The sequence below is a fragment of the Elephas maximus genome, chromosome 6 (genome assembly GCF_024166365.1).
Source record: "Elephas maximus indicus isolate mEleMax1 chromosome 6, mEleMax1 primary haplotype, whole genome shotgun sequence".
Lineage (NCBI taxonomy): Eukaryota > Metazoa > Chordata > Mammalia > Proboscidea > Elephantidae > Elephas > Elephas maximus.
In genome coordinates, this window is record NC_064824.1 from 68,306,766 (window position 1) to 68,334,660 (window position 27,895).

A 27,895-nucleotide genomic window follows, 5' to 3' on the forward strand; every position below is an offset into this window, starting at 1 on the left:
AGGTCCTACCTAGAAATATGCAGATAGGTTCCGTCTGTGGAAAAGTCAGGTCCTGCAAATGAGCCTAGAGTGTGCCAGCTTTTACCATCATATCGTGCGCTTGCTTATATGTTTGGAATCGTTCTAATTTGTTCATGCTTATAAATGTTTTCTTATTTTATGTGTCTGTGAGTATTATATTTAATATTTTATACAAGTTTCACTTCACATTTTTGGCTTCTTTTTAAAAGCTATTCTCTAGGTTTGAAGAATTCTTCTATGATTTGTGATTCATATGTAATGTACTAGAACACTTAGAAATATTCTGAGTAGCATAGTCAGAAGTCTTCATCATGAACTTTCCTTGTGACTATAAAATGTTGTTGGACAAGTTTCTATTTATATCATAATTGCTGGGCTTGACTAACTGCAGGAGTTCACAGGGCTTCCGATTGCTTTATTTTCAACAAGGTAAGGATTATACTCCATGGAAATGAGAATTCCATGGGAATGATGTAGGATATTCAGCAGGGGTTTAGCTCAAGCCCATCCAGGGCTGTCACAAGCAAACTAGCTTGTGAAAACAGGGATTCTTATAAGAATGCAGTAGGAAATTTCATGGCTGTCTAAGAGCAGACAATAAAATACGATCACCTCCCTCGCAACCTCTCTAACTTCCTGGTATCTTTCCCTAAAGTTTAAGAGTTTCTTGTGTAGCCTTCTGGAAAAATATTTATAAAGATACATGCATTATGTTTAGACACACACACTTATGCATACACATAAAATGATTATGCATACAAATATTCTTTTTATTTACATAGGTTATCATCCTTAATCACTATACAGTACTTTTAAAAAACTATAACTTTGTATTTTGACATTCTTTCCATATTAACTGATACCAAACTTACCTCCTTTCATTTTAGTGGTTACATGTGAATGATAATTTATATAATTATTGTGATTTATTAGATAGTATTTTTTATCTTTATAAAGATGGACCTTCAGATTGTATCTGATTTTCTATTAGACATGATGCTGCAATGAATATCCTTACATATCTACTAGAAGTTTAATAGTTTTAGTTCTTTCATTTGTTATATACTCAATTTCAAATTATTCTTGTATGTGATGCAAGGTAAGAGTGGAGATTCTTTTTTTGTTGTTGTTGAAGAGTTCTCCTTTCTAGTATATAGAAATACTAATGATTTTTAAAATATTGACTTTATATCCTGTAATCTTGATAAACTTGTTGGTTTTAGTAGCTTTTTTTGTTTCTTTTTGGTAAATTCCTTCAAATTTTTATATAGGTGATCATGTCATCTGCAAATAAAGTCCATTTTCCTTTCCAATCTGAATGTTTTAAATTTCTTTTTGTGCCTCATTGTGCCAGTTAGAACTCCACCAGTGTTGAATGGAAGCAGTGAGAACAGACATCCTAGCCTTGTTCATGATCTTAAGGAACATTCAGTCTTTCATCAACAAGTGTGATGTTAGCTGTAGATTTTTCCTAGATGCCTTTACCAGGTTGAAGAAATTCTCTTCTATTCCTAGTTTGTTGGTTTTTTTTTTAAAACCCTGAATGTTGGTTGAATTCTGTCAAGCGCTTTTTCTGCATTTATTGAGATGATCAAATAGTTTTTCTTGTTTTTTTTTTTTTGTCTGTTAATATGATGAATCTACATATGTGTTTTTGAGTATATAACAAGAATAAATTCCTATCAGTAGAATTGCAGAGACAAAGGGTATAGGCATTTTATAGATTTTGACTAGTTATTTGCAAAAAGATTGTGCCACTTTATACTCTCACTAACGTTATCTCAAAATGCTTATTTCTCCGTATCCTTGCCAACACTATTAGCAAACCTTAAACGATCTTGTCAGTCTGGTAGGAAATAAATGGTATATCAATATTTTTATTTGCTTTTGAAAATCATGAATGTGACTTAGTATCTTTTCTATGTCTATCTCACATTTGAAATTCTTTTTCTATTGAATTGTTCCTTTTCTTTTCCTGTTTGTATATACTCTTGATGAAGTAAGAAAATTAGCTACTGATGCAAATATTTTTTCCTAGTTTGTTTTTGGAAAAAAATTATTTTAAGAAAATTTTTGAGTGTAGAGAAGTTTTAACTTTTATGCAGTTATATTTATCAATTTTTTTTTCTTCATGACTTTCAAATTTTATGTTCTGCTTGGAAAGATCCCTTGCCTATACATTCTACCTATTTTTATAAAAGTTTTCATCTATTGTAACCTATTTTGAGGAAAGGAATAAGGTGGGGATCTGGCTTAACTTTTTTCCTTAACAGTTAGTCAGAGAGTTAAGCCAACACTATTTATTGGAGAGTATTATTTGGTCTACCTTTTCCTTATTGATTTCAAATGTGATCTTTATAAACCGTATTCCTTATGCATTTTTTTTTATTGTGTTTTAGGTGGAAGTTTACAAAGCAAATTGGTTTCTCATTAAACAGTCAACATACAAATTATTTTGTGATATTGGTTGCCAACCCAGTGATGTGTCCACATTCTCCCTTTCTCCACCCCATGTTCCCTTTTTCCACTGGTATAGTTTTCCTGTCCCTTCCTGCCTTCTCATCATTGCTTTTGGGCTGGTGTGCCTGTTAATCTTGTATACATGATTGAACTATGAAGCATGTCCCTCATGTGTGTTATGGTTGGCCCTATAGACCTGTCTAATCTTTGGCTGAAGGGTGAACCTCAGGAGTGACTTCAGTACTGAGTTAAAAGTATGTCCAGGGGCCATACTCCTGAGGTTTCTCCAGTTTCTGTCAGACCAAGCCTGTTCTTATTTTTATTTTTGGAATCTGAATTTTGTTACACATTTTTTTTTGTTCAGGACCCTCTATTGTGATCCCTGCCAGAGCGATCGGTGGTGTTAACTGGGCACCAACTAGTTGTTCTAGGCTCCGTATGGTGAAGGTTGTGGTCTATTGGTCATTTGAACTAATCTTTCCCTTGTGTCTTTGGTCTTCATTCTCCCTTGCTCCAGCCAGGATGGGACCAGTAGATGTATCTTATATGGTTACTTGCAGGCTTTTAAGACCCCAGTCGCTATTCACCACAGTCAAATGAAGAACATTTTCTTTATAGACTATGTTATGTCACTTCAACTAGAAGTCCCCTTAGACCCTGGTCCTCAGTCCAGTAGCTTGGTGTCTCAGGGAGTTTGGATGTGTCTGTGAAGCTTCTATAATTTTGCCCTGGTCAAGTTGTGCTGACTTCCTCAGTATTTTGTTCCTTATGTATTTGAGCTTCCTTTTTAGATTCTATTCCGTTCTATTTATATCTTCTCCTGTAGTAAAATGTTTTAATTACTGTAGCTACGTAATGTTTTAATGTCTGATCAGATTATAGTCCTTAATTGTTCTTTTTCAGAATTTTTCTGTTTTCACATGTTTAATTTTTTAGATGAACTTTAATATTATTTTGTCAAATTAAAAAAAAAACCTATGGTATTTACTTTAGATAAATTTAGAATTGACATCCTCACAGTGAAGTCTCCTGACCAAGAATAAGATATATTTTCTATTTAAATCCCTTTTCATTCCTATAATTTAAAGATTTTACTTTATGTACATTCTGTTTTATTTTTTTAAGTTTACCTTTTGGTTTCTACTAAAATGGCACTTGTTTTCTGGTTGATTATTTTTTATATGTAGAAAAGCTTTTGATTTCTGTATATTAATTTTATTGTCTGCCACTTCAATGGATTAACTTAAAAGTTTTTTTAATTGATTAATCTGGATTTTTTAGGATTCAATCATTTTATCTACACTTTTTTTTGCCATCTCCTCAGTGTTTATTCCATTCTTTCTTTTGTCTAATTGCACTGGCTAGTACTTCTAAAGCAATGCAAAATAATATGTGATAATGGTAGATTCCTGTCTTTTTCCTGACTTTATTAGTGATGGCTCTAATAAGTTGCCATTAAGTAAGATGTTGACTTTTGATTTGAGATATATATTTTTATACAATCTACTACTGTAAAACAATTAAGCTATTTCAATTTTTCTAAGGGTCTAAAACGGTTTAAATGGATACTGAAATGTATCAAATTCGTTTTGGATGTCTTTGTTCACATGGTTTTCTACTTTGATGTATTAATGGAAATAATCATGCTAATACATTCCCTAACGTTGAATTACCTTTGCAAAATTCTCTTGGCTGATTTTTAATTTAGGATTTTACACAGGGACTATTAACTGTGATTAATTGTAGTTTTGTTTTTCTGTGCTGTATTTATCAGGTTTTGCTAAGAATGTTTTGTTATTTTACTATGTTATTTGAGGTTTTTCTTTTTTTCTCTACATTCTGGAAAAGTGTAAATAGTATTGAAATTATCTATTCTCACTCCCTCCCCAGGCTTAATTAGTTCACTTTATTTTTCTTGTAAAACCACAAAGTGGTAGCCACAGCTGAAGCCTGGGTTCTCTGCAGGAAAACTCTGGTATGCCTCTTCACCCATTGGCCAGCGAATTCCTTGTAGGGAAACTTGGTAAACATGGTCTCTTTCCAGAGTTGGTGGTGAGATAGCTGTAGGCCTTGGAGATGGCATAGAAGGTGACCTCAGTGAAGCTGCCCAGTGTGGCAGTCCAGCTCCTGGCCAGGTGTTGCTGTTGTTAGCTGCCTTGTTCTGAGTCATGGTAACCCCATGTGAACGGAGTAGAACTGTGTTCCATTGGGTTATTCAAGGCCGTGACCTTTCAGTAGCAGATCGCCAGGTCTTAAGAGGTGCCTCTCGGTGGGTTAGCAGTTGTCAATACGACCATTAACAGCAGCTTCTCGGGCACAGGGCTGAGATGATGCCCGTGCCTCTGGGGACGGGGATGAGGCACACCAGGACAGAGCTGCAGCCGCCAGTCACCTTGCAAGGAACGGTGTGGAGCTTGCCGATCGTGTTCCCTCAGCAGCCTCACCATACGGGGACCATGGACAGCCTGGCCAAGGTAACGGCCTCGCGGAGGGCAATGGCTACCTCCTTGGAGCACTTAACGCCCAGACTCACGTGAACATTGTAGTCCTCGATGGCGACAAATGTCTTGAATCTGGTCGGCTAGCCAGCGCATGCCTGCTTTTGCACAGGCATAATTTCATCCCTGAGGGGCAGTCCCAGGAAAAAGTCCATTATCTCAGACTCTCTGATGGGCCGGGAGAAGAGATCGATCACCTCCAGTCACTTGATCTTCAAGTGCTTGACCAGGTGTCCCAGCTAGGTTTCGGCAAGGGACTCCTTGCTCTCGCCATGAGCTCTGTGGCCTCGGCGTGCGAGCACAGCAGTTGTGACCGCTGCCCCGGAAGCCGTGCGAGGCCAACGGAGAAGCCGGAAGGCAGAGTGCTTCTGGTGCCTGCTTCAGGTTCTTGGGCCGGTTGCCTCACCGGAGTCATCCACCATTTCGTCTTTTCCTGAAGCTTAAATGCTGCGTTCTTGAAGGTCTGAAAGAATTTATTGTTGAAACCTTCTGAGCTTGTGACTTTTTGGGGGGGGGGGGGCTCTTTTTTGTTAATATTCTGAAATTCTTCCATTGTTACTGGTTCACTTTAGTTCTGTTTCTGCTGGGTTCAATTTTTGCCATTTTTATTGGTCTAAGAAAACATCCATTCTACAATTTATTTATAATTGTAACAAATATTTCTAATTTAGATATTTGCAAAGTTATTTCACATTTCTTTTTAATTTCTTATGTATTGTTTTTATCTTTAATTTTATTTACGCATTGTTTTTTCTTGATTAAGGTCGTATTTTTTCCCAGAGAGTACTTTCAATTATATACTAATTTAAATATTCAACGGTTTTCTGTCTCCTGGTTAATTTCTCCTTTCATTTTTTTCTTATGCTTTCCTTATGTTTATTTTGTTGCTCCTTCTCTACCTTGTTGAGTGGAATGCTAATTTAATTTATTGTTATTATTATTCCTTGGTAAATACTTAATACTGTAAGTTTTCACCTTGAGCCCAGTTTCCCAAGTTTTTTTGCTAGGTAATATCTTTAATATTGTTATTTTCTATGTACTCTGTAATTCAGTTTTATTTATTTAGAACATTTTATTGTGCTTTAGGTGCAAGTTTCAATAGCAAATTAGTTTTTCTATCAATGATTCTTACATAGGTTGTTTTGTGACATTGGTTGCAATCCCCATAGTGTGTCAGCACCCTCCTCATGTCCTCCCTGGGTTCTCTGTTTCTGTTAGTCCAATTTCCCTGTCCATCCCTGCCTTCTCATCTTTGGTTTTGGATAAATATTGCCTTTTTAATCTCCTATAGTTGATTGTTGTAAGGAGCACATTCGTCGTAGGTGTTACTGTTTATTTTATAGCCCCATCAATTATTTGGCTGAAAGGTGGTCTACGGGAGTGTCTTCACTTGCAAGTTAGAAGGTTGTCTTAGGGCAGTTGCCTTAGTTATCTAGTGCTGCTATAACAAATACCACAAGTGGATGGCTTTAACAAACAGAAATTTATTCTCTCACAAGCTAGGAGACTAGAAGTCCGAATTCAGTGCGTAACTCCAGAGGAAGGCTTTCTCCCTCTGTTGGCTCTCGAGGAAGGTCCTTGTCATCAATCTTCCCCTGGTCCAGGAGCTTCTCATCGCAGGGACCTCGGGACCAGAGGATATGCTCCACTTCCAGCTCTCCTTTCTTGGTGATATGAAGTCCTCCTCCTCTCAGCTTGCTTCTCAAAATACAACCTAATCTTGTAGATTGAGTCCTGCCTCCTTAAAATAACTGCCTGCCTCTAATCCTGCCTTATTAACATTATAGAGGTTAGGATTCAGAACACATAGGATAATCACATCAAATCGTAAAATGGTGACGACCACACAGTACTGGGAATCATGGCCTAACCAAGCTGACACACATTTTGAGGGGACACAGTTCAGTCCATAACAATAGTCTCAAGGGTCTGTAACACAGTTTTGACTTTTTCCCTTGCATCAAGATCTGAGAGATCTTTTCAGGTGGCTAAATTTCTTTTTATTACTAATATTTAATTTAATCGCATTGTGGTTAGGGAAGATTGTTCTAATTTTAATTTCTCAGAATGCACTGAGGTTTTTCTTTGTGGCCCAATATATTCTTTGTTTTTAAAATTAAAATATCCCATCTGAGTTCTTATATGTCTGAAAATATGTGTTGCTGTCTTTATACTTGGACGATTTGGTTGGATATAAAAATATTTTCCCACACTTTGTATACATTGCTGACACATTTTCTAGTAGTGACTGTTGCTGTGGAGAGAAGCCTGAGCTTTTGTTTTGTTTTGATATGTGTGTTTGTATGCACATGCACATCTTACATACCCCAAAAATTCTCTTCCTTATAGTTCAGTAATTTTAGCATGAAATAGCTGCCTTTCTGAGACTCGTTTTATGGGCATTATGGACAGCCATGGTTGATAGATATCTGCTTTACTCTTGCTTCTGAAATGTTGTTTAAAGTGCCATGCTAGGATCATTCCACCTGCTGGGGGCATATCCTACTACACGGCTTTGAAGATGTTACTCTTTTTAAAATAGAGCCTGATTTTTCTTCTGTTTCCTTTTCATTACCCACAGAGCCTGGTGTTGAGTAATGAATGTTCTTCATAAATTCTTATTGAATATATAAATCAATGAGCCTGGGACTCATTTTTGTGCTGCTAATTCACCCTCCCTGTCCACTTTCCTCTAAATGGGGAGTGTTGTTAAGATTATTCAAAATTTTGTACGTTCATCATCTCCCAACCCCTACTGTACTTTTTCTGGGGGAAGAGGGAGAGCTGGCTTGAGAATGGCAGTGTTCCATGGTATTTTCCATCTTTCGCTTTCCCTAAATGCTACATTTAAAAGATTACGGCATGAAATTTTTTCTCTTCTTTTTTTCTGATTACTTTTACTGCTAACATATTTTTGTTTTGTTTGCTGAATTTCAATTTTTGTTGTTGACACTGTTCATTCATTTGCTTTTTGGGAGAGTAGATGCCTGACTTCACTCCCCAGAAGTTATGTAGGTTGTTGCGAGAGGTTTGGGCTGTGAAGTTAGCTGAAACATAGTCCTCCACAAGGCCACCTTCAATTATGACACCAACTGCGAGTTCAGGAGGTTCCCAGAATCGCCTTCAGGTTTAATAATTTGCTAGAATGACTCACAGAACTCACTGAAAGCTATCGTACTCATGGTTACAGTTTATTATAGAGAAAGGATACAGATTATATTCAGCCAAGGGAAGATGTGCATAGGGCAAAGTCCAGGAGAGTCCTGAAAATGGAATTTTTGTTTTCCTCTCCCTGTGGAGTCGTGAATGCATTACTCTTGCTGCATCAATGTGTGATAATATGCATGGAGTATTGCCAACCAGGGAAGCTCATCTGAGCATTGGAGCTTAGCATTTTCTTCATTTACATAGATGTGATTCATTGCCCTGGTGCCTAATCAGACTCTAGTCCCTACCCCCTCCAGGCATGACCCAAGCCTCCACATTAAATCACATGGCTGGTCTTTATGGCATGGCCAGCTCTTACCCTAAGAGTATACAGATGTAGCCAACCCCCCCTCTACCCCCCATAAATCACATTGTTAGGTTATTTGGCATGACCCAAGGCTCCCAGGCAAACAAAGGCATAACATTTCAAGGTCCCAGAGATTACCTCCCAGAAGCTGAGGGCAAAGGCCAGAACTTCTCTTTGTGCAAGGCCAAATTGTCGACTACATAGTTGTTTGAACAAATTTAGAACTTGAAGAGCAGAGCTCATTTTCTTCTTCCTTATATTCCCTTAGAATCTGGTTCAGGGCTATGCCTGCAATTGGTGTTTTATAACTACTTATGGAATGGATAAATAATAAACATTAATGATAGTTCTGTCTAATTTATGACTTATTGAAAGGAGGGGATATATAGGGTACAATCACCTTGGAACAAGTATAGTTGTTGATTAATCAGAGGAGACGATGGGCTAAGCAGCATGTATGACATGGAAGAAAAGACCATATGTCAGAATGAATATGTTTAGTGCTCACCTCAACCCTGGAAGAATTGAGCTCATCTACTTGCTTTTGACCCAATGTGGCATTTCAGCTGTGAAAATACACGGGTGAAGAAGCAGGAAATTTAGAAGAGAACCTTTCTCCTTTGATGATCGTTATTATTTTATCATTCTTCACTGAACACATCAGTTTTAAGAGTACCATGTGAATTTTTCTCCTTGGATTTCTTTTAGTGCTAAAGTCACAACTTACCTTAGACTAACCTTTATTTTCCTTCTAGGCCTTTCACTGGCTGCTTACGTGGCTGCTTTCACGGGCAGAGCATCAGCTAGTAATGCGCATGCCTCTGTTCTTTTTTGTGACACTGTGTTTGGCCTTGAGTACGATCAGCTTCATTCCAGTGGGCAGTTTCTTTTTCAGTGACAAGATGAAAAGGTTACAGAGCTTTGTGGTGATGAGTCTTTGTGTTCATTTTGGTTTCTAAGTATTGATGTTCTTTCTCTTTTTCTTCTTTAGGAAGAAAGAACGAGAGACTGGCAGCAGGTCACTTGCCTTCTTCTGACTATTGATTTTCCTTGTGCCATTCAGTGGTTCATTAGTTTCTCCTAACTACAGTTCTGTATTTAGCAGGAGTTTGGTTTGGAACATCAGCCACAATGGGGAACTGACAGTGCCTCAGCAGGCTGATGGTGGACTGGGAGGCACCTTTCTGAGATTATGAGTGTGAGTGCTTCTAAATTCTTTTTTTTTTTGCTTAAATTTCCTAATACAGAATGAGGGTAAAATAGAAGACCAGAAACAGGTGCAAAATGTCTGGGCATTTGTTGGCCTATTTTCAGTGTTTACTGTTTCCTACATGAGTGAAGTGCTAGCTTACAACAGTCTCTGAGACTTTTAAAAATATTATCCAGGGTAGTGGTGGGGAAACCCATCAAGGAGGTGGCATTCACCATGCATATGAACAGCAGAGTTTACATTGACATACAGTAACTACACAGAACTTTTTAAGAACTTTTATTATGGAAACTTAAAAGCATACAGAAGTAAATAGAACATAATAATGAAACCCCATGTGTACAGCTTTAATAATTATCCCCCCATGGCCAACCTTGTTTCATTTATAACCTTTCTTTCTCCTCTCTTGTGCTATTCCAGACATCCTATTATTTCACCTGTAGATATTTCAGTGAGTATTCCTAAATGATAAACCAAACCCTTTGCTGTCGAGTGGATTCCGACTCAGTGATCCGGTAGGACAGAGTAAAACTGCCCCATGGGGTTTCCAAGGAACGGCTGGTGGATTCGAACTGTCATCCTTTTGGTTAGCAGCCAAACTCTTAACCACTGAGCCAGCAGGGCTCCTCTTAAATGATAACCAAAACCAAACCTGTTGCCACCAAGTTGATTCTGACTTATGGTGACCTTGTGTTACGGAGTAGGACTGCTCCATAGGGTTTCCTTGGTTGTAATCTTTACAGAAGCAGATCGCCAAGCCTTTCTTCTGTAGCGCCACTGGGTGGGTTTGAACTGCCCGCCTTTCAGTTAGTAGCGGAGTGCAAACTGTTCATGCCACGTAGCAATATTTCCTTAATGTCATCAAATATCCAATAAGTATTCCAGTTATCTCATAAATGTTATAACTTTTTTCAGCTTGTTTGTGTGGGTCTATATCTTATTTCACATTTGGTATGTATCTTAAGATTCTTTCAAGCCTGAAGTTACTCATTTCAATTTATTTTTTTCTTTATTTGCAATCTGTTTCTTGAAGACACTGGGTCATTGACTTAGAGAGTTCCCTACAGTCTTCTGGGTTTTGTTTATTGCATCCCCATGGTGTTGTTTAATATGTTGTTCTTCCTGTAAATTGGTCATGGAATCTACAAGAAGTGTAATGTCAGACTTTTCTTTTTGTGATGTTAGAAATCTGCAGAATTTAAACCTCTAAGAGTTGACAAAATCTAGCTGTGGAGTGTTTCATGGCTTATTTTTTAAAAAATATGTCACCTGCTGTTGATTGAAACCAAAATTCCTACGGAAGTCTTTAGACACCCAATCCTGACAAGATAAGGCAGTGGCTGTGCTCTTAGTTTACAGCCACATGTGAAACTGCTGCTCACCTCAGTGTAATGTTTGAAGTGGAAATCACCCTTCTCTTCTTGTATAACACGGATTTTGGTGCTGAACTCCAAGTGATAAAAGCCCTTCTCCTTGCTGTTGGTAGCAAACAGAAGTCGTGCTCAGTGCTCTTGTAGTAATAAGCAGAAAATATTATTAAGGCCTACTTTCTCAACCCGCATAAAGAGACGTGGTCTCTACCCTTTTAGATTTGCCTTCTAAAAAGAAAAACAAAACAAGAAAAAGACCCCTGTTCTTAACTTCGAAGAGACTATGTTACCACAGTGCTAAGTTTCACTTAATATCTATCTATTCATCTACCCATCTATCTATCTAGGCTTGAGTAATGAGCAGTTTGGATATTTTCTAGATGTTTGTCTAATACTGATGTGTGCACGAAACTTGTTGCCATCAAGTCTATTCCGACTCATAGCGACCCTATAGGACAGAGTAGAATTGCCCCATAGAGTTTCCAAGGAGTGGCTGGATTTGAACTGCCAACCTTGCGGTTAACAGCCGAGCTCTTAACCACTGCACCAGCAGGGCTCCAGTGTGTGGACAAAGATAGGAAAGCGTTCCTTTAATAGCTATATTATCCTTATTTACTAAACAGGAATATCTTTTCTAGGTGATGTCCTCTTTGCTTTGTTAATAACTTGGCTGTTCCTGGTAGTGAAAGAGTTTGGATGCCGCAGTAATATGTGGGACATTGGAATCTTGCTCTGAGCCAGAAGTGACTTTGATGAGAAATCTGTTCGCAGCATCAACTTACATAACGTTGCTGCATGCAAAAGAGTGTTCATCCAGTCTTCACTTCCGAGCAGCTTCCCAAGCAGCCACATCCAGGCAGATAGGACTTCTGATGGGTTTGTAAACTTTACATGAGCCTCCCCCACACTGAAACCTACTGTTCCCACCTCTGTCTAGATAGACGTAGTCCTTCTATTTGTCTTTCAATGAGTATAACCTGTGTAACCTAAGTTTTCTGAATTATCTGAATTTTTATCTGAATCAGTAATTGTCTGAATAATTATACAGTTTCGTAGTGCTACTGAAACACAAATACCACAAATGGATGGCTTTGAAGAACAGAGATGTATTATCTCACAATTCTAGAGGCTAAAAGTCTAAATCAGGATTTCTGCCATATCGATTGCTTCCTGGTTGGTAGCCCTGGGGATTCCTTGGTTCCTTGGTGTTCCTCACAGGTCTTCCCCTGTGTGTGCATATCTCAGAAGTGATTAGATTTAGAACCTACCCTACTAGCGTATATCTAATTAACATAGAGAAACCCCCATTTCCAAACATGATTACATCTCCAGTGTCTTAGGCTGGGTTCTCTAGAGAAGCAAAGCATATAAATACATACATAAAGATCTATATCAAGGAAATGGCTCATGAGGTTGTAGAGGCTGGAACGTCCCAAGTCCATGGGTCAGAATAAACGCTTCTCCTGATGCACATTGCCACAGGGGCTGGCAAACCCAAGATCGGCAGGTTTGAGAGAGGGCTCTTTTCACAGGCTGTGAAGATTGACAGATCCTAAGATTGGCAGGCGAGACCGCAGGTAAGCTATTAGCTCAGGTCCCAAGAACTGGAGGTCAGATAAACAAGAGCCAGTTGCAGGATTCAGAGCAAGCCAAAAGCCCACGAGCCTTGCCAGAATGTCCACTTATATTTGATGCAGGCCACATGCTCAAGGAAACTCCCTTTCAACTGCTTGGCTTACAGCAGATACCATCATAGAGGTGATCACATTATATCAGATCTCATCATGGAAGTGATCATAACAGCATACAACTGCGAAACCACCGAGAATCATGACCCAGCCAAGTTGACACACAACCTTAACCATCACACCCAGGTATAGGGTTTAAGATTCCAACACATACTTTGAGGGGAGACACAATTTAATACATAACAAGCCCCCAGGGACTACAGGAAGTCCAGGTGCCACCTTGGGGACTCCTGAGGATTCTGGAACAAGGTCCCAGGTGTCATTCCTCTCACTTCAGACTGTTCTGGTTCTTCTCTTGTGCAGTCTGCCCTCAAGTGAACGTCTGGCTGGGAGTGGCTTTTCAGCTGTCAGAGGGCCTGGCTCTTGCTATCTCCCCAGACCAGGGTATCACCACCTTTATAGAGCTGTATAAGCAGTCACTGTTTGGGGTGACTGTTTAATGAATTGTCAGAAAGTTTATAGAGTCAGGTATTGATTTTAAAAAGAAAGGACAGGCAACCTTGATAACAGTGCTCTTATTCCATTACACCATTATTTAACCTGTTTTGTGGATGCCCAGAGAGTCCGTGATGGATGTGCCAGCAAAACCCTATCAGTCTGCCCTTCATTTCCCTGTCACTGGTACTGATGGTAGATACAGCCCTCTGGGTGAGTTGCTGCCATTTTAGGGGGAGCAGAGATGCTGTGTATTAGGCACATGAGTGTTTTAAGTGGGGGCACTTAGCCTCCATGTGACTGGGAGTGTTTCTCCCGCAGAACTTTTTAATATTTGGTGGAGTTGGTCAGAGAGAACCCAGTGTTAACAAACCGACTCTCTTCATTCTATTCTGTGATCAAGGGTCACAGGATTGGGCCTAGAAAAGGCCTGGATTCCTGCTCCTGCACTGCCCCTAAACAGTTGTGCGACCAATCCGGGCTTCAGTTTCTTTATCTGTATCATGGGGAGGGCAGTTCTACACTGGACACATACAGGGTAAACAGGAGTTGAAATCAACTCAACAGCAGTTGGTTTGGTTTTGGTTATAATACATTTATTTAAGTAAAAAAGTGAGTAATTTAGAAATAGTAACAAATACATAGCACAGGCGATGTACAGATATGGCAAAAATTGTGAGAAAGATTGATTTTGTGAAACACTGACGAGGACGGAAGGTTGGAGTTCACTAGAATCTTGAAACCAGCAGATGAAAGGCAGGAGTTGCTTGACAAGGAAACCTTTCAGGGGTCAGTGCCTGAGCCCAGGGTGGACCTGGCCTGGGCTCTCGGGTGCTAGATGCAGGCACCTCTGGTGTTTGTGTGCCTGCCAGGTGTACTCTGGAAAGATAGAATCCTATCCCGCTCCAGACACTAGGATTTTCCTTTTTTCTACTGGTTTCCAATAGTTTTGAAATGCCTCCATCAGAAAGGATAAGCATAAAAAATGGGCCCTTGTGCCAGGTCAAAATGCTGTCTTAGGAGAATGCCATCTAGAAAATAATTAAAAGTACATGGTGAGATGCCCACATGAGGTAAAAGTGCTCACGTTGGGTGGACGCTAAGCCATGGTGTAGGGATTGGCCAGCGCTGTGGCTCTTTCTGTTAGAACTTGGTGTCCCTTCCTCTAGGATTAGAAGCAGACTGGGCTTGGAACCCCTCATCTGGCCCGGGGAACAATAGAACTTGAAGGTGCTTTTTCATGGGATCTGTCTTTGGTGACTTGGCTTGCCTGCCAAACTTGCTCCTGGTACTGAAACTCCACAGGGGTGTATCCTTATTAAATAGAGTACTGCTGAGGCAAAATGAGTTCTCAGGTCCTAGTTAACCCCTCAGTGGGTTGCCCACACTAGGCTATTGCTGTGTGGACAGGGCCTGTGCTTGGCTAATCTTTGCAGGCCCCAAAACCTGGTCATCAGTGCGTGCTGTACGTTGACTGATGCCTATGCATGCCCTGGACACCCAGACTTTGCACATGGAGTTTGGGGACTGGTTTCCAACTTACATTAGGGAGCCCTGGTCATAGGTACAATATCCTGGGAGCAAAGATCTTAGACTTCTGGCCTTCGATTGCATCCCCCGGCAGTGGCAGCAGCTGCCACCACTCAGCAGCATCATGAATGACGGTGTGGTCATGACCAGAGCTTCCTCTTTGCCCTTTTACTCCTCCTCCAGTGTGTGTATAATCTCTACTTTTAGGATCTTGTTTTTCAGGATGTTTCAGAGTCAGATTATCCCTCAACTCTGCCTTCTACTTCCATTTCCTTAAGGAGGTTTCAAAATCTTTTTTCATCTACCTAAAATAGAGGAAGCATAAAAAGCACCACAAAGTCGCTGGTTGAGAAATAAAAATATTCTTGCTTTGAAAGCCCACCGCCCCCCATCCTAGAGTCCATTGCACATAACAAACTTTTCTCCCCACCAGGAAACATCTGTATGGATTATTTCACTACAACCCCATGATGCTTGGACTTGAATCACTTCCAGATCCCACAGATACCTGGGAAATTATAGAGACCATTGGCAAAGGCACTTACGGTAAGGTCTACAAGGTGACAAATAAGAGAGATGGGAGCCTGGCAGCAGTCAAAATTCTGGATCCGATCAGTGTAAGTACCGTGGCAACCTACAACCACAATATGGTGTTTCATCCACAATGAGCTTTTAGCTTCTTAGTTCTAGAGATAATTTTCATGAAACCTGGCATGAAATCTCGAAATGGGTCCCGATTAATTGGCTCAAATGAGTGGAAGGGACTTCACTTGGAATTAAAATTTTCCTTGACTTTTTATTTCTTGTCTGTTTTACTGTTGATTTGTATTTTGGACCTCTGGGCTCTTCAAAGGTTCTCCCCTTGGAAAGAGTGATGGGACTCACCTGAGCTTTTAGAGGGCTGGTCTCTCATATAGATTACAGAGTGGCCCAGATTGGTGACAGTTGATCATTTTAGGCTGATACCTTCTTCCAGAGCACTGAACACTGAGGTTATAATGCTGTACCCTGTTCTGCATAAAGAGATTATAGGCAAACTAGCCTGTGTTGAGTTAGAGTCTCCTTGGCGGCTTTAAAAATGCAAACATTTGAAAATAAAAAAAGATACTTAGAATTACATTATTAAAGAAAAAAGGACTATAATAGAGACATTTTGTTGATATAATAATTAGAAGGTTATAATTGGGATTTGAATGTCTGCTGTTAGGTATTTCCAAGATATTAAAAATACAGAGTAAATATGCTTTATTAAGTGATTACTCGACCATGATGTCGTATCTGTATCCTTTCTTAAACCGTAATTAGATTTAATCCAGCATGCACTTTTTTATTCTTTTTAGGATATGGATGAAGAAATTGAGGCAGAATACAACATTTTGCAGTTTCTTCCTAATCATCCCAACGTTGTAAAGTTTTATGGAATGTTTTACAAAGCAGATCAATGTGTGGGAGGACAGCTGTGGCTAGTCCTGGAGGTAAGAGGCACCTGTCGGCTAACAGTCGATTTAAACAGAGCACCAGGGGCAAGCAGATGCTGTTGCCTAAATAATGTTTTAAGATACGTATTTGAAGAGTTGGTCCTTCCTGCATGTCATAGGTACCTTACCAGATGCGGAGTCATCCATCTCTGCAGTTCTTTCGTGTAGACCATGTACTGAAAATGTCCACGTTTCTCTGTTTGAGAAGTTGAATAATCATTTCTTCTAATACAGAATTAGTATAGGAATACAATTGGAAATGGTACTTTTCTTCTCCATACTGGGAACATTTCATAGAAAACATGGTGCAATTGTCAAAACTTGTTAACCCGAAGTTTACTTGGCTTGCTAAGCTTTAATTAACCCATTTGTGTTCATTAATCCTCATCTCAGACTGAGTTCCCTGAGGACTGACTGTGATTGTTGCATGTGAAAGGTTTATTGGAGAGTTCTGTCAGGAGATAGACCTGGAAGGAAGTGAGGAAGGCAGGATTGGGCAAGGAAGACATCAAACAAGGTTGCAACAGAGGCCCCAGATGAAGTCTAAACGAAGAGTTGGGAAGCTCTTTCAGAGTTGTCCCGAATTGTATCTCCTCAGCAGCCACTAATTGGCTGAGTGGCCCCTCTGGGAGGGCACGTGATCTTTGGTGAGGCAGTTCCCTTAGGTGAGGACAATTGCTACTAAGGGCAGAACGGAACAGTCAATATTCCCAGAAACATTTTTCTAAAAAGGGAATCTGAAGGGAGCTCCATTGTATCCACTATTCAAACCAAACCCAGTGCGGTTGAGTCGATTCCGACTCATAGCGACCCTATAGGACAGAGTAGAACTGACCCATAGGGTTTCCAAGGCTGTAAGTCTTTACAGATGCAGACTGCCACATTTTTCTCTCACAAGCAGCTGGTGGGTTCAAACAGTTGACCTTTTGATAGCTGCTGAGCGTTTTAACAACTGTGCCATCAGGGATTCTTGTATCCACTATAGTCCTGCATTTTTCTCCCTGCGTTTTAATAAATGGAAATGAATGTGCACATCTTGGTGCAAAAGAGGTGTTTCCCCACAAGCACAGTTCCCCATGGGACTAAAATGGCAAAGACACAGTGATGAGAATATGTGAAATTAGTTTCTTGGAATGGGTCTGTGGCTTCATTCACACTAGGCTCACCCTGATTTTTCTGGACTCTGCCCCCGTGAGCCAGCACATGCCTCCATGCCTGTGGTCACACATGTGACCCAGGAGACATGGACACACATTGAAAGCCTTAAGGGAGAAGCGCTGCCAGGGATGGGCAGCCCTCACTTCACCGGTGGCACCTCTTGCCCAAATCTGCCACCATCTCTGGGAGGCCTAAGCATGGGAGGATATGGATTGGGCGCCATGGTGACTGTGCGTGGGATTTCATTCAAATGGGATAATGTGCAGGGAAGCTGGTTTGAACATTTCTTTCATGTCAGTTATCTTCCTCAGAATATAGACGTAAGGGGTTTTAGTTACCGATAATCATCTTTGTCCATTTAGTTCACTGGTCAAATCATATAACACATTCTCATGTTATTATTTTTTGGTTTTATCTACCACCCACCCCCGGGAAAATTATGAATCTTATCCTGGAAAGGAAGCTCTAGAATAATATTTATTTTTAAAATACTGCTTTACTTGAGAATTGCAAGATATCGTTACAGGAGTCTCTAATTATATTCTTCTTTTAAACCTTGTCGTAATTTAATATTAGAAGCAGTGACCAAGAAATCTTAGTTTCTGCTCATTCTCACCTCCTCCCCACTCCCGCCACCACCCGACGAAAAAAGGCTCTATATCCAGGCACAGAAAACTGGACCTTTTCAGAATTTTCTAGGGTCTTAACAGGGGCACTTCCCTCCAGTGCCATCAGGCAGACAGGTAGCCTGCTCATACCTGCAGTCACTTGGTGAATATTCTTCCTGATCAGCAGTGACTGGATGTCAGCCCCTCAGGCATGGCCCATGCAACCAGGAAGGACTGTACACGGCCTTGAAAGATGAAAAAGAACTTTGAATTATGAACTGGGCCTTGTGCAAATGCTCCCCTGCCAGCTGTCTCCCACCTTTTCAGGGTGACCACGGGCAGATAATGAGACTGCCCTGAGACGCTGAATTACTCGTACTTCAGCAACACAAGATGCTGACAATTATGACTTCTACATGTTGTTTGGCTCATGCCAGATTTGGTGGTATGGAGAGCCAGGGTCCTCAGTCTTTTTTCCCAGAAGCTACCAGGCTTCTGCGTGGTTAGGGTGTGACCAATCCTCAATGGCTATTACCTCTTGTAGAAACACCGGACTTCCTGGACTTAGAGCTGGAAGGAACCTCGACATTTGTTCAGCTCAGCCCTTTGTTGTTCAGTTGAAGAACAGGCCCAGAGAGGGGAAGAGAGATGTCTGTGGTCACATAGACAGTTGCCTGGCAGAATGAGAGGTGAAACCACGCTTCAGAAATTTTCTAGCATCATGTGCTACTGTTTGTGATGCTATCTGTCTGAACAGTGGAACACAGATGTGGGGCTTGTAGCTGGAAGAGCGGTAGTTCCTGATTGCATGTGTGTGCACACATACACAGCTCCAAGACGATGCATGGCCTACACAGCAGCCTGACTGTTTTGCCCTCCTTCATAGCTGTTTTAGGAGTGTGGTGGGAGACACATACAATACAATTATGGTCTGTTTAATATTATTCCTCTCATCTATTATACTGAGATGAAATTTATGGTACTTTTGCTCTTTCCATGCTGAATGGGATGAAAAGCCCAGTGAGAAGCCACTCCAGAGAGCAGTTCTAGGGGATAGAAAAGTGTTATTAATAACCTCTTTAAATCACCACAACTCTGAAAACAAAAGCAAATAAAAATGTCATGTCTGAAAATTCATTACTAATTGTTAGCAGAAGGTAAACAAAGCTCTCTTTCGTGATAGATGGCTATTATATTAGAAAGATAGGGTGAGAAAACATTCATACACACTAATGTGTTAGAAAATTTGTGATTGTTTTCTTCTAAATGAATATTAAATTTAAACAAAATCTGTAAGTCCTATTGTCCCATGCCTAAATGAGATATAACAAGAAATTAGACCTGTAAGAAAAACATGATACTCAGAAAAAATCTTAATATGTGCTAACGCTTCGGCTACACTTTCTCTAATTCCTTTCAGTGGCAGGTAGAAACTATTAATTTCAGCATGAATCAAGTGTTCGACCTAAAAGATATGGTTTAGGGTAGTAGCGAATGAGGCTGTAAGGTTGAAAACAAAGAGACTCCTTAAAATTTTAAACCAGGTAAAAGAATTAGGTTTTTAAAAATCTGTTTTTTGCCCCCAGAGATCTAAGTTTAGTATCTAATATGTAGAACCAGAGCAAAGAAAGACACCTCTGTCCAGTTTTTCCTTTTACTTAAGGTTCCAGAAAGTCCAGTTTAGGCTCAAGTATCATTCAAAATGTTATACATTAAGCCGTTTTCACCACTGATATTTTGGTGTGAATTAAGTTCATCAAATTCACAAATTAGTGTCTTAGCAAGATTCTGATAGACTGGAATATAAGACTGGTAATTTTTTTTTTTTTATAATAACTTTTATTAAGCTTCAAGTGAACGTTTACAAATCCAATCAGTCTGTCACATATAAGTTTACATACATCTCACTCCCTACTCCCACTTACTCTCCCCGTCTTGAGTCAGCCCTTTCAGTCTCTCCTTTCTTGACAATTTTGCCGGCTTCCCTCTCTCTCTATCCTCCCATCCCCCCTCCAGACAAGAGTTGCCAACACAATCTCAAGTGTACACCTGATATAATTAGCTCACTCTTCATCAGCGTCTCTCTCCCACCCGCTGACCAGTCCCTTTCATGTCTGATGAGTTGTCTTCAGGGATGGTTCCTGTCCTGTGTCAACAGAAGGTCTGGAGAGCATGACCGCCGGGATTCCTCCAGTCTCAGTCAGACCATTAAGTTTGGTCTTCTTATGAGAATTTGGGGTCTGCATCCCACTGCTCTCCTGCTCCCTCAGGGGTCCTCTGCTGAGCTCCCTGTCAGGGCAGTCATCGATTGTGGCCGGGCACCAACTAGTTCTTCTGGTCTCAGGATGATGTAGGTCTCTGGTTCATGTGGCCCTTTCTGTCTCTTGGGCTCTTAGTTGTCATGTGGGCTTGGTGTTCTTCATTTTCCTTTGCTCCAGGTGGGTTGAGACCAATTGCTGCATCTTAGATGGCTGCTTGTTAGCATTTAAGACCCCAGACGCCACATTTCAAAGTGGGATGCAGAATGATTTCATAATAGAATTATTTTGCCAATTGACTTAGAAGTCCCCACAAACCATGTTCCCCAGACCCCCGCGCTTGCTCCGCTGAGCTTTGAAGCATTCATTTTATCCCGGAAACTTCTTTGCTTTTGGTCCAGTCCAATTGAGCTGACCTTCCATGTATTGAGTGTTGTCTTTCCCTTCACCTAAAGCAGTTCTTATCTACTGATTAATCAATAAAAAAACCCTCTCCCACCCTCCCTCCCTCCCCCCCTCGTAACCACAAAAGTATGTGTTCTTCTCAGGTTTACTATTTCTCAAGATCTTATAATAGTGGTCTTATACAATATTTGTCCTTTTGCCTCTGACTCATTTCGCTCAGCATAATGCCTTCCAGGTTCCTCCATGTTATGAAATGTTTCAGAGATTCGTCACTGTTCTTTATCGATGCGTAGTATTCCATTGTGTGAATATACCACAATTTATTTACCCATTCATCCGTTGATGGACACCTTGGTTGCTTCCAACTTTTTGCTATTGTAAACAGAGCTGCAATAAACATGGGTGTGCATATATCTGTTTGTATGAAGGCTCTTGTATCTCTAGGGTATATTCCGAGGAGTGGGATTTCTGGGTTGTATGGTAGTTCTATTTCTAACTGTTTAAGATAACGCCAGATAGATTTCCAAAGTGGTTGTACCATTTTACATTCCCACCAGCAGTGTATGAGAGTTCCAATCTCTCCGCAGCCTCTCCAACATTTATTATTTTGTGTTTTTTGGATTAATGCCAGCCTTGCTGGTGTGAGATGGAATCTCATCGTAGTTTTAATTTGCATTTCTCTAATGGCTAATGATCGAGAGCATTTTCTCATGTATCTGTTGGCTGCCTGAATATCTTCTTTAGTGAAATGTGTGTTCATATCCTTTGCCCACTTCTTGATTGGGTTGTTTGTCTTTTTGTGGTTGAGTTTTGACAGAATCATGTAGATTTTAGAGATCAGGCGCTGGTCGGAGATGTCATAGCTGAAAATTCTTTCCCAATCTGTAGGTGGTCTTTTTACTCTTTTGGTGAAGTCTTTAGATGAGCATAGGTGTTTGATTTTTAGGAGCTCCCAGTTATCGGGTTTCTCTTCATCATTTTTGGTAATGTTTTGTATTCTGTTTATACCTTGTATTAGGGCTCCTAGGGTTGTCCCAATTTTTTCTTCCATGATCTTTATCGTTTTAGTCTTTATGTTTAGGCCTTTGATCCACTTGGAGTTAGTTTTTGTGCATGGTGTGAGGTATGGGTCCTGTTTCATTTTTTTGCAAATGGATATCCAGTTATGCCAGCACCATTTGTTAAAAAGACTATCTTTTCCCCAGTTAATTGACACTGGTCCTTTGTCAAATATCAGCTGCTCATACGTGGATGGATCTATGTCTGGGTTCTCAATTCTGTTCCATTGGTCTATGTGTCTGTTGTTGTACCAATACCAGGCTGTTTTGACTACTGTGGCTGTATAATAGGTTCTGAAGTCAGGTAAGGTGAGGCCTCCCACTTTCTTCTTCTTTTTCAGTAGTGCTTTGCTTATCCGGGGCTTCTTTCCCTTCCATATGAAATTGGTGATTTGTTTCTCTATCCCCTTAAAATATGACATTGGAATTTGGATCGGAAGTGCGTTAAATGTATAGATGGCTTTTGGTAGAATAGACATTTTTACTATGTTAAGTCTTCCTATCCATGAGCAAGGTGTGTTTTTCCACTTAAGTATGTCCTTTTGAATTTCTTGTAGTAGAGCTTTGTAGTTTTCTTTGTATAGGTCTTTTACATCCTTGGTAAGATTTATTCCTAAGTATCTCATCTTCTTGGGGGCTACTGTGAATGGTATTGATTTGGTGATTTCCTCTTCGGTGTTCTTTTTGTTGATGTAGAGGAATCCAAGTGATTTTTGTATGTTTATTTTATAACCTGAGACTCTGCCAAACTCTTCTATTAGTTTCAGTAGTTTTCTGGAGGATTCCTTAGGGTTTTCTGTGTATATAATCATGTCATCTGCAAATAGTGATAACTTTACTTCTTCCTTGCCAATCCGGATACCTTTTATTTCTTTGTCTAGCCTGATTGCCCTGGCTAAGACTTCCAACACACGATGTTGAATAAGAGCGGTGATAAAGGGCATCCTTGTCTGGTTCCCGTTCTCAAGGGAAATGCTTTCAGGTTCTCTCCATTTAGAGTGATATTGGCCGTTGGCTTTGCATAGATGCCCTTTATTATGTTGAGGAATTTTCCTTCAATTCCTATTTTGGTAAGAGTTTTTATCATAAATGGGTGTTGGACTTTGTCAAATGCCTTTTCTGCATCAATTGATAAGATCATGTGGTTTTTGTCTTTTATTTTATTTATGTGATGGATTACATTAATGGTTTTTCTGATATTAAACCAGCCTTGCATACCTGGTATAAATCCCACTTGATCAGGGTGAATTATTTTTTTGATGTGTTGTTGGATTCTATTGGCTAGAATTTTGTTGAGGATTTTTGCATCAATGTTCATGAGGGATATAGGTCTATAATTTTCTTTTTTTGTAATGTCTTTACCTGGTTTTGGTATCAGGGAGATGGTGGCTTCATAGAATGAGTTGGGTAGTATCCCGTCATTTTCTATGCTTTGGAATACCTTTAGTAGTAGTGGTGTTAACTCTTCTCTGAAAATTTGGTAGAACTCTGCAGTGAAGCCGTCCGGGCCAGGACTTTTTTTTGTTGGGAGTTTTTTGATTACCGTTTCAATCTCTTTTTTTGTTATGGGTCTATTTAGTTGTTCTGCTTCTGAATGTGTTAGTTTAGGTAGGTAGTGTTTTTCAAGGAATTCATCCATTTCTTCTAGGTTTTCAAATTTGTTAGAGTACAATTTTTCATAATAATCTGAAATGATTCTTTTAATTTCATTTGGTTCTGTTGTGATGTGGTCCTTCTCATTTCTTATTCGGGTTATTTGTTTCCTTTCCTGTATTTCTTTAGTCAGTCTAGCCAATGGTTTATCAATTTTGTTAATTTTTTCAAAGAACCAGCTTTTGGCTTTGTTAATTCTTTCAATTGTTTTTCTGTTCTCTAATTCATTTAGTTCAGCTCTAATTTTTATTATTTGTTTTCTTCTGGTGCCTGATGGATTCTTTTGTTGCTCACTTTCTATTTGTTCAAGTTGTAGGGACAGTTCTCTGATTTTGGCTCTTTCTTCTTTTTGTATGTGTGCATTTATTGATATAAATTGACCTCTGAGCACTGCTTTTGCTGTGTCCCAGAGGTTTTGATAGGAAGTATTTTCATTCTCGTTGCTTTCTATGAATTTCCTTATTCCCTCCTTGATGTCTTCTATAACCCAGTCTTTTTTCAGGAGGGTATTGTTCATTTTCCAAGTATTTGATTTCTTTTCCCTCGTTCTTCTGTTATTGATCTCTAGTTTTATTGCCTTGTGGTCTGAGAAGATGCTTTGTAATATTTCGATGTTTTGGACTCTGCAAAGGTTTGTTTTATGACCTAATATGTGGTCTATTCTAGAGAATGTTCCATGTGCGCTAGAAAAAAAAGTATATTTTGCAGCAGTTGGGTGGAGAGTTCTGTATAAGTCAATGAGGTCAAGTTGGTTGATTGTTGTGATTAGATCTTCCGTGTCTCTGTTGAGCTTCTTACTGGATGTCCTGTCCTTCTCCGAAAGGGGTGTGTTGAAGTCTCCTACTATAATTGTGGAGGTATCTATCTCGCTTTTCAGTTCTGTTAAAATTTGATTTATATATCTTGCAGCCCTGTCATTGGGTGCGTAAATATTTAATATGGTTATGTCTTCCTGATCAATTGTACCTTTTATCATTATATAGTGTCCTTCTTTATCCTTTGTGGTGGATTTAAGTCTAAAGTCTATTTTGTCAGAAATTAATATTGCTACTCCTCTTCTTTTTTGCTTATTGTTTGCTTGATATACTTTTTTCCATCCTTTGAGTTTTAGTTTGTTTGTGTCTCTAAGTCTAAGGTGTGTCTCTTGTAGGCAGCATATAGATGGATCGTGTTTCTTTATCCAGTCTGTGACTCTCTGTCTCTTTATTGGTGCATTTAGTCCATTTACATTCAGGGTAATTATAGATAAATAAGTTTTTAGTGCTGTCATTTTGATGCCTTTTTATGTGTGTTGTTGACAATTTCATTTTTCCACATACTTTTTTGTGCTGAGGCGTTTTTCTTAGTAAATTGTGAGATCCTCACTTTCATAGTGTTTAACTTTATGTTAGTTGAGTCGTTACGTTTTTCTTGGTTTTTGTCTTGAGTTATAGAGTTGTTATACCTTTTTGTGGTTACCTCATTATATACCCCTATTTTTCTAAGTAAAAACCTAACTTGTATTGTTCTATATCGCCTTGTATCACTCTCCATATGGCAGTTCAATGCCTCCTGTATTTAGTCCCTCTTTTTGATTATTGTGATCTTTTACCTATTGACTTCCATGATTCCCTGTTATGTGTATTTTTTTTTTTTTTTAATTAATCTTAATTTGTTTGTTTTTGTGATTTCCCTATTTGAGTTGATATCAGGACGTTCTGTTTTGTGACCTTGTGTTGTGCTGATATCTGATATTATTGGTTCTCTGACCAAACAATATCCTTTAGTAGCTTTGGTTTGGTTTTTGCAAATTCTCTAAACTTGTGTTTGTCTGTAAATATCTTAATTTCGCCTTCATATTTCAGAGAGAGTTTTGCTGGATATATGATCCTTGGTTGGCAGTTTTTCTCCTTCAGTGTTCTGTATATGTCGTCCCATTCCCTTCTTGCCTGCATGGTTTCTGCTGAGTAGTCAGAACATATTCTTATTGATTCTCCCTTGAAGGAAACCTTTCTTTTCTCCCTGGCTGCTTTTAAAATTTTCTGTTTATCTTTGGTTTTGGTGAGTTTGATGATAATATGTCTTGGTGTTTTTCTTTTTGGATCAATCTTAAATGGGGTTCGATGAGCATCTTGGATAGATATCCTTTCGTCTTTCATGATGTCAGGGAAGTTTTCTGTCAGAAGTTCTTCAACTATTTTCTCTGTGTTTTCTGTCCCCCCTCCCTGTTCTGGGACTCCAATCACCCGCAGGTTATCCTTCTTGATAGAGTCCCACATAATTCTTAGGGTTTCTTCATTTTTTTTAATTCTTTTATCTGATTTTTTTTTCAGCTATGTTGGTGTTGATTCCCTGGTCCTCCAGATGTCCCAGTCTGCATTCTAATTGCTCGAGTCTGCTCCTCTGACTTCCTAGTGTGTTGTCTAATTCTGTTATTTTATTGTTAATCTTTTGGATTTCTACATGTTGTCTCTCTATGGATTCTTGCAACTTACTAATTTTTCCAGTATGTTCTTGAATAATCTTTTTGAGTTCTTCAACAGTTTTATCAGTGTGTTCCTTGGCTTTTTCTGCAGATATCCTAATTTCATTTGTGATATCATTAAGCATTCTGTAAATTAGTTTTTTATATTCTGTATCTGATAATTCCAAAATTGTATCTTCATTTGGGAAAGATTTTGATTCTTTTGTTTGGGGAGTTGGAGAAGCTGTCACGGTCTGCTTCTTTAAGTGGTTTGATATGGATTGTTGTCTCCGAGCCATCACTGGGAAACTAGTTTTTCCAGAAAATCCGCTAAAAAAAAACTGCAGTCAGATCCCTATCAGAGTTCTCCCTCTGGCTCAGGCTATTCAGATGTTAATGAAGCCGCCTGGGGAGGGTGGGGGAGGGAACAGAGAGATAGGAGAGTAGCACCTCAGAATATAGCCAGAGTTGCTTGTCTTGCTTGGAATGACTATTATATCTGAGATTCCTGCGGGCGCGTCGCCTATGTGTGCTGTCTGTGTGGAGATTGCCCCCGGGGGGTCTGGCCCGCTGGAGTCACGGTCAGATCCTCCGCTTCCAGCCCCACGCCCAGCGTCAAGGCTCCCCTACTGGGACGGTGCACTCTCGACTCCAAAATCAGTCGCTGCCTCCCGGGGACTTCTCGTCCCTCCAGCCGCGTGGCCGTGCCGCCCCCGTGAACCAGGTGGGCCCCCTCCCGGGGTTAGTTCAGATGGGTGGAGTAGCTCCCCGTGCTTGTGCCGCGACCGAGTGTCCCGGCTGGAACGCTGTTCTCCCCGCTCCAATACCAGTCGCTGCCTCCCGGGGACTTCTCCTACCGGCTGCGTCCCACGCCGCCCGCGCGACCCGGATGGTCACCTTCCCGGGGTTAGTTCAGGGGGTGGAGCAACTCTCCGTGTTTATGGCGTACCTGCGTGCAGTCCAAATCCCTGTGGGACGGTTCCCCGGCTCGGATGCTGCTCTTTCTGCTCCAAGATCAGTCACTGCCTCCCGGGGACTTCTCCTAACGGCTGCGTCCCACGCCGCCCGTGGAACCGGCTAGTCCCCCTCCCGGGGTTAGTTCAGGGGGGTGGAGCAGGTCTCTGTGCTTGTGCCGTACCTGACTGGTACGCTGGCTCCAGGCTCTGGAAACAATCGCTGCTTCCCCGTATTAGTTCGTTCTCCGTCTCTAAATCTGTGTTTGTTGTTCAGGGTTCGTAGATTGTTATGTATGTGATCGATTCACTTGTTTTTCCGTGTCTTTGTTGTAAGAGGGATCCGAGGTAGCGTCTGCCTAGTCCGCCATCTTGGCTCCGCCTCCTAATTTTTTTTTTTAATAACTTTTATTAAGCTTCAAGTGAACGTTTACAAATCCAATCAGTCTGTCACATATAAGTTTACATACATCTCACTCCCTACTCCCACTTGCTCTCCCCCTCTTGAGTCAGCCCTTTCAGTCTCTCCTTTCTTGACAATTTTGCCGGCTTCCCTCTCTCTCTATCCTCCCATCCCCCCTCCAGACAAGAGTTGCCAACACAATCTCAAGTGTCCACCTGATATAATTAGCTCACTCTTCATCAGCGTCTCTTTCCCACCCGCCGACCAGTCCCTTTCATGTCTGATGAGTTGTCTTCGGGGATGGTTCCTGTCCTGTGCCAACAGAAGGTCTGGGGAGCATGGCCGCCGGGATTCCTCTAGTCTCAGTCAGACCATTAAGTTTGGTCTTTTTATGAGAATTTGGGGTCTGTATCCCACTGATCTCCTGCTCCCTCAGGGGTCCTCTGTTGTGCTCCCTGTCAGGGCAGTCATCGATTGTGGCCGGGCACCAACTAGTTCTTCTGGTCTCAGGATGATGTAGGTCTCTGGTTCGTGTGGCCCTTTCTGTCTCTTGGGCTCTTAGTTGTCGTGTGGCCTTGGTGTTCTTCATTTTCCTTTGCTCCAGGTGGGTTGAGACCAATTGATGCATCTTAGATGGCCGCTTGTTAGCATTTAAGACCCCAGACGCCACATTTCAAAGTGGGATGCAGAAC

At 40.4% G+C, this 27,895-nt stretch overlaps 1 protein-coding gene and 1 pseudogene across 1 annotated transcript in view; one reads left to right on the top strand and one right to left on the bottom strand.

The window, feature by feature from the left end:
- Positions 1–421: 421 nt before the first annotated feature.
- MYO3B (myosin IIIB) overlaps positions 422–27,895 on the top strand; it is a 575,113-nt gene continuing 547,639 nt past the window's right edge. The window contains 3 exon segments of the mRNA XM_049887401.1: positions 422–450; positions 15,220–15,403; positions 16,127–16,261. Of these exon segments, the coding sequence (XP_049743358.1) occupies positions 15,254–15,403; positions 16,127–16,261 (285 nt within the window). The 5' untranslated portion in view covers positions 422–450; positions 15,220–15,253.
- On the bottom strand, positions 4,378–5,532 carry LOC126078325 (40S ribosomal protein S2-like; annotated as a pseudogene).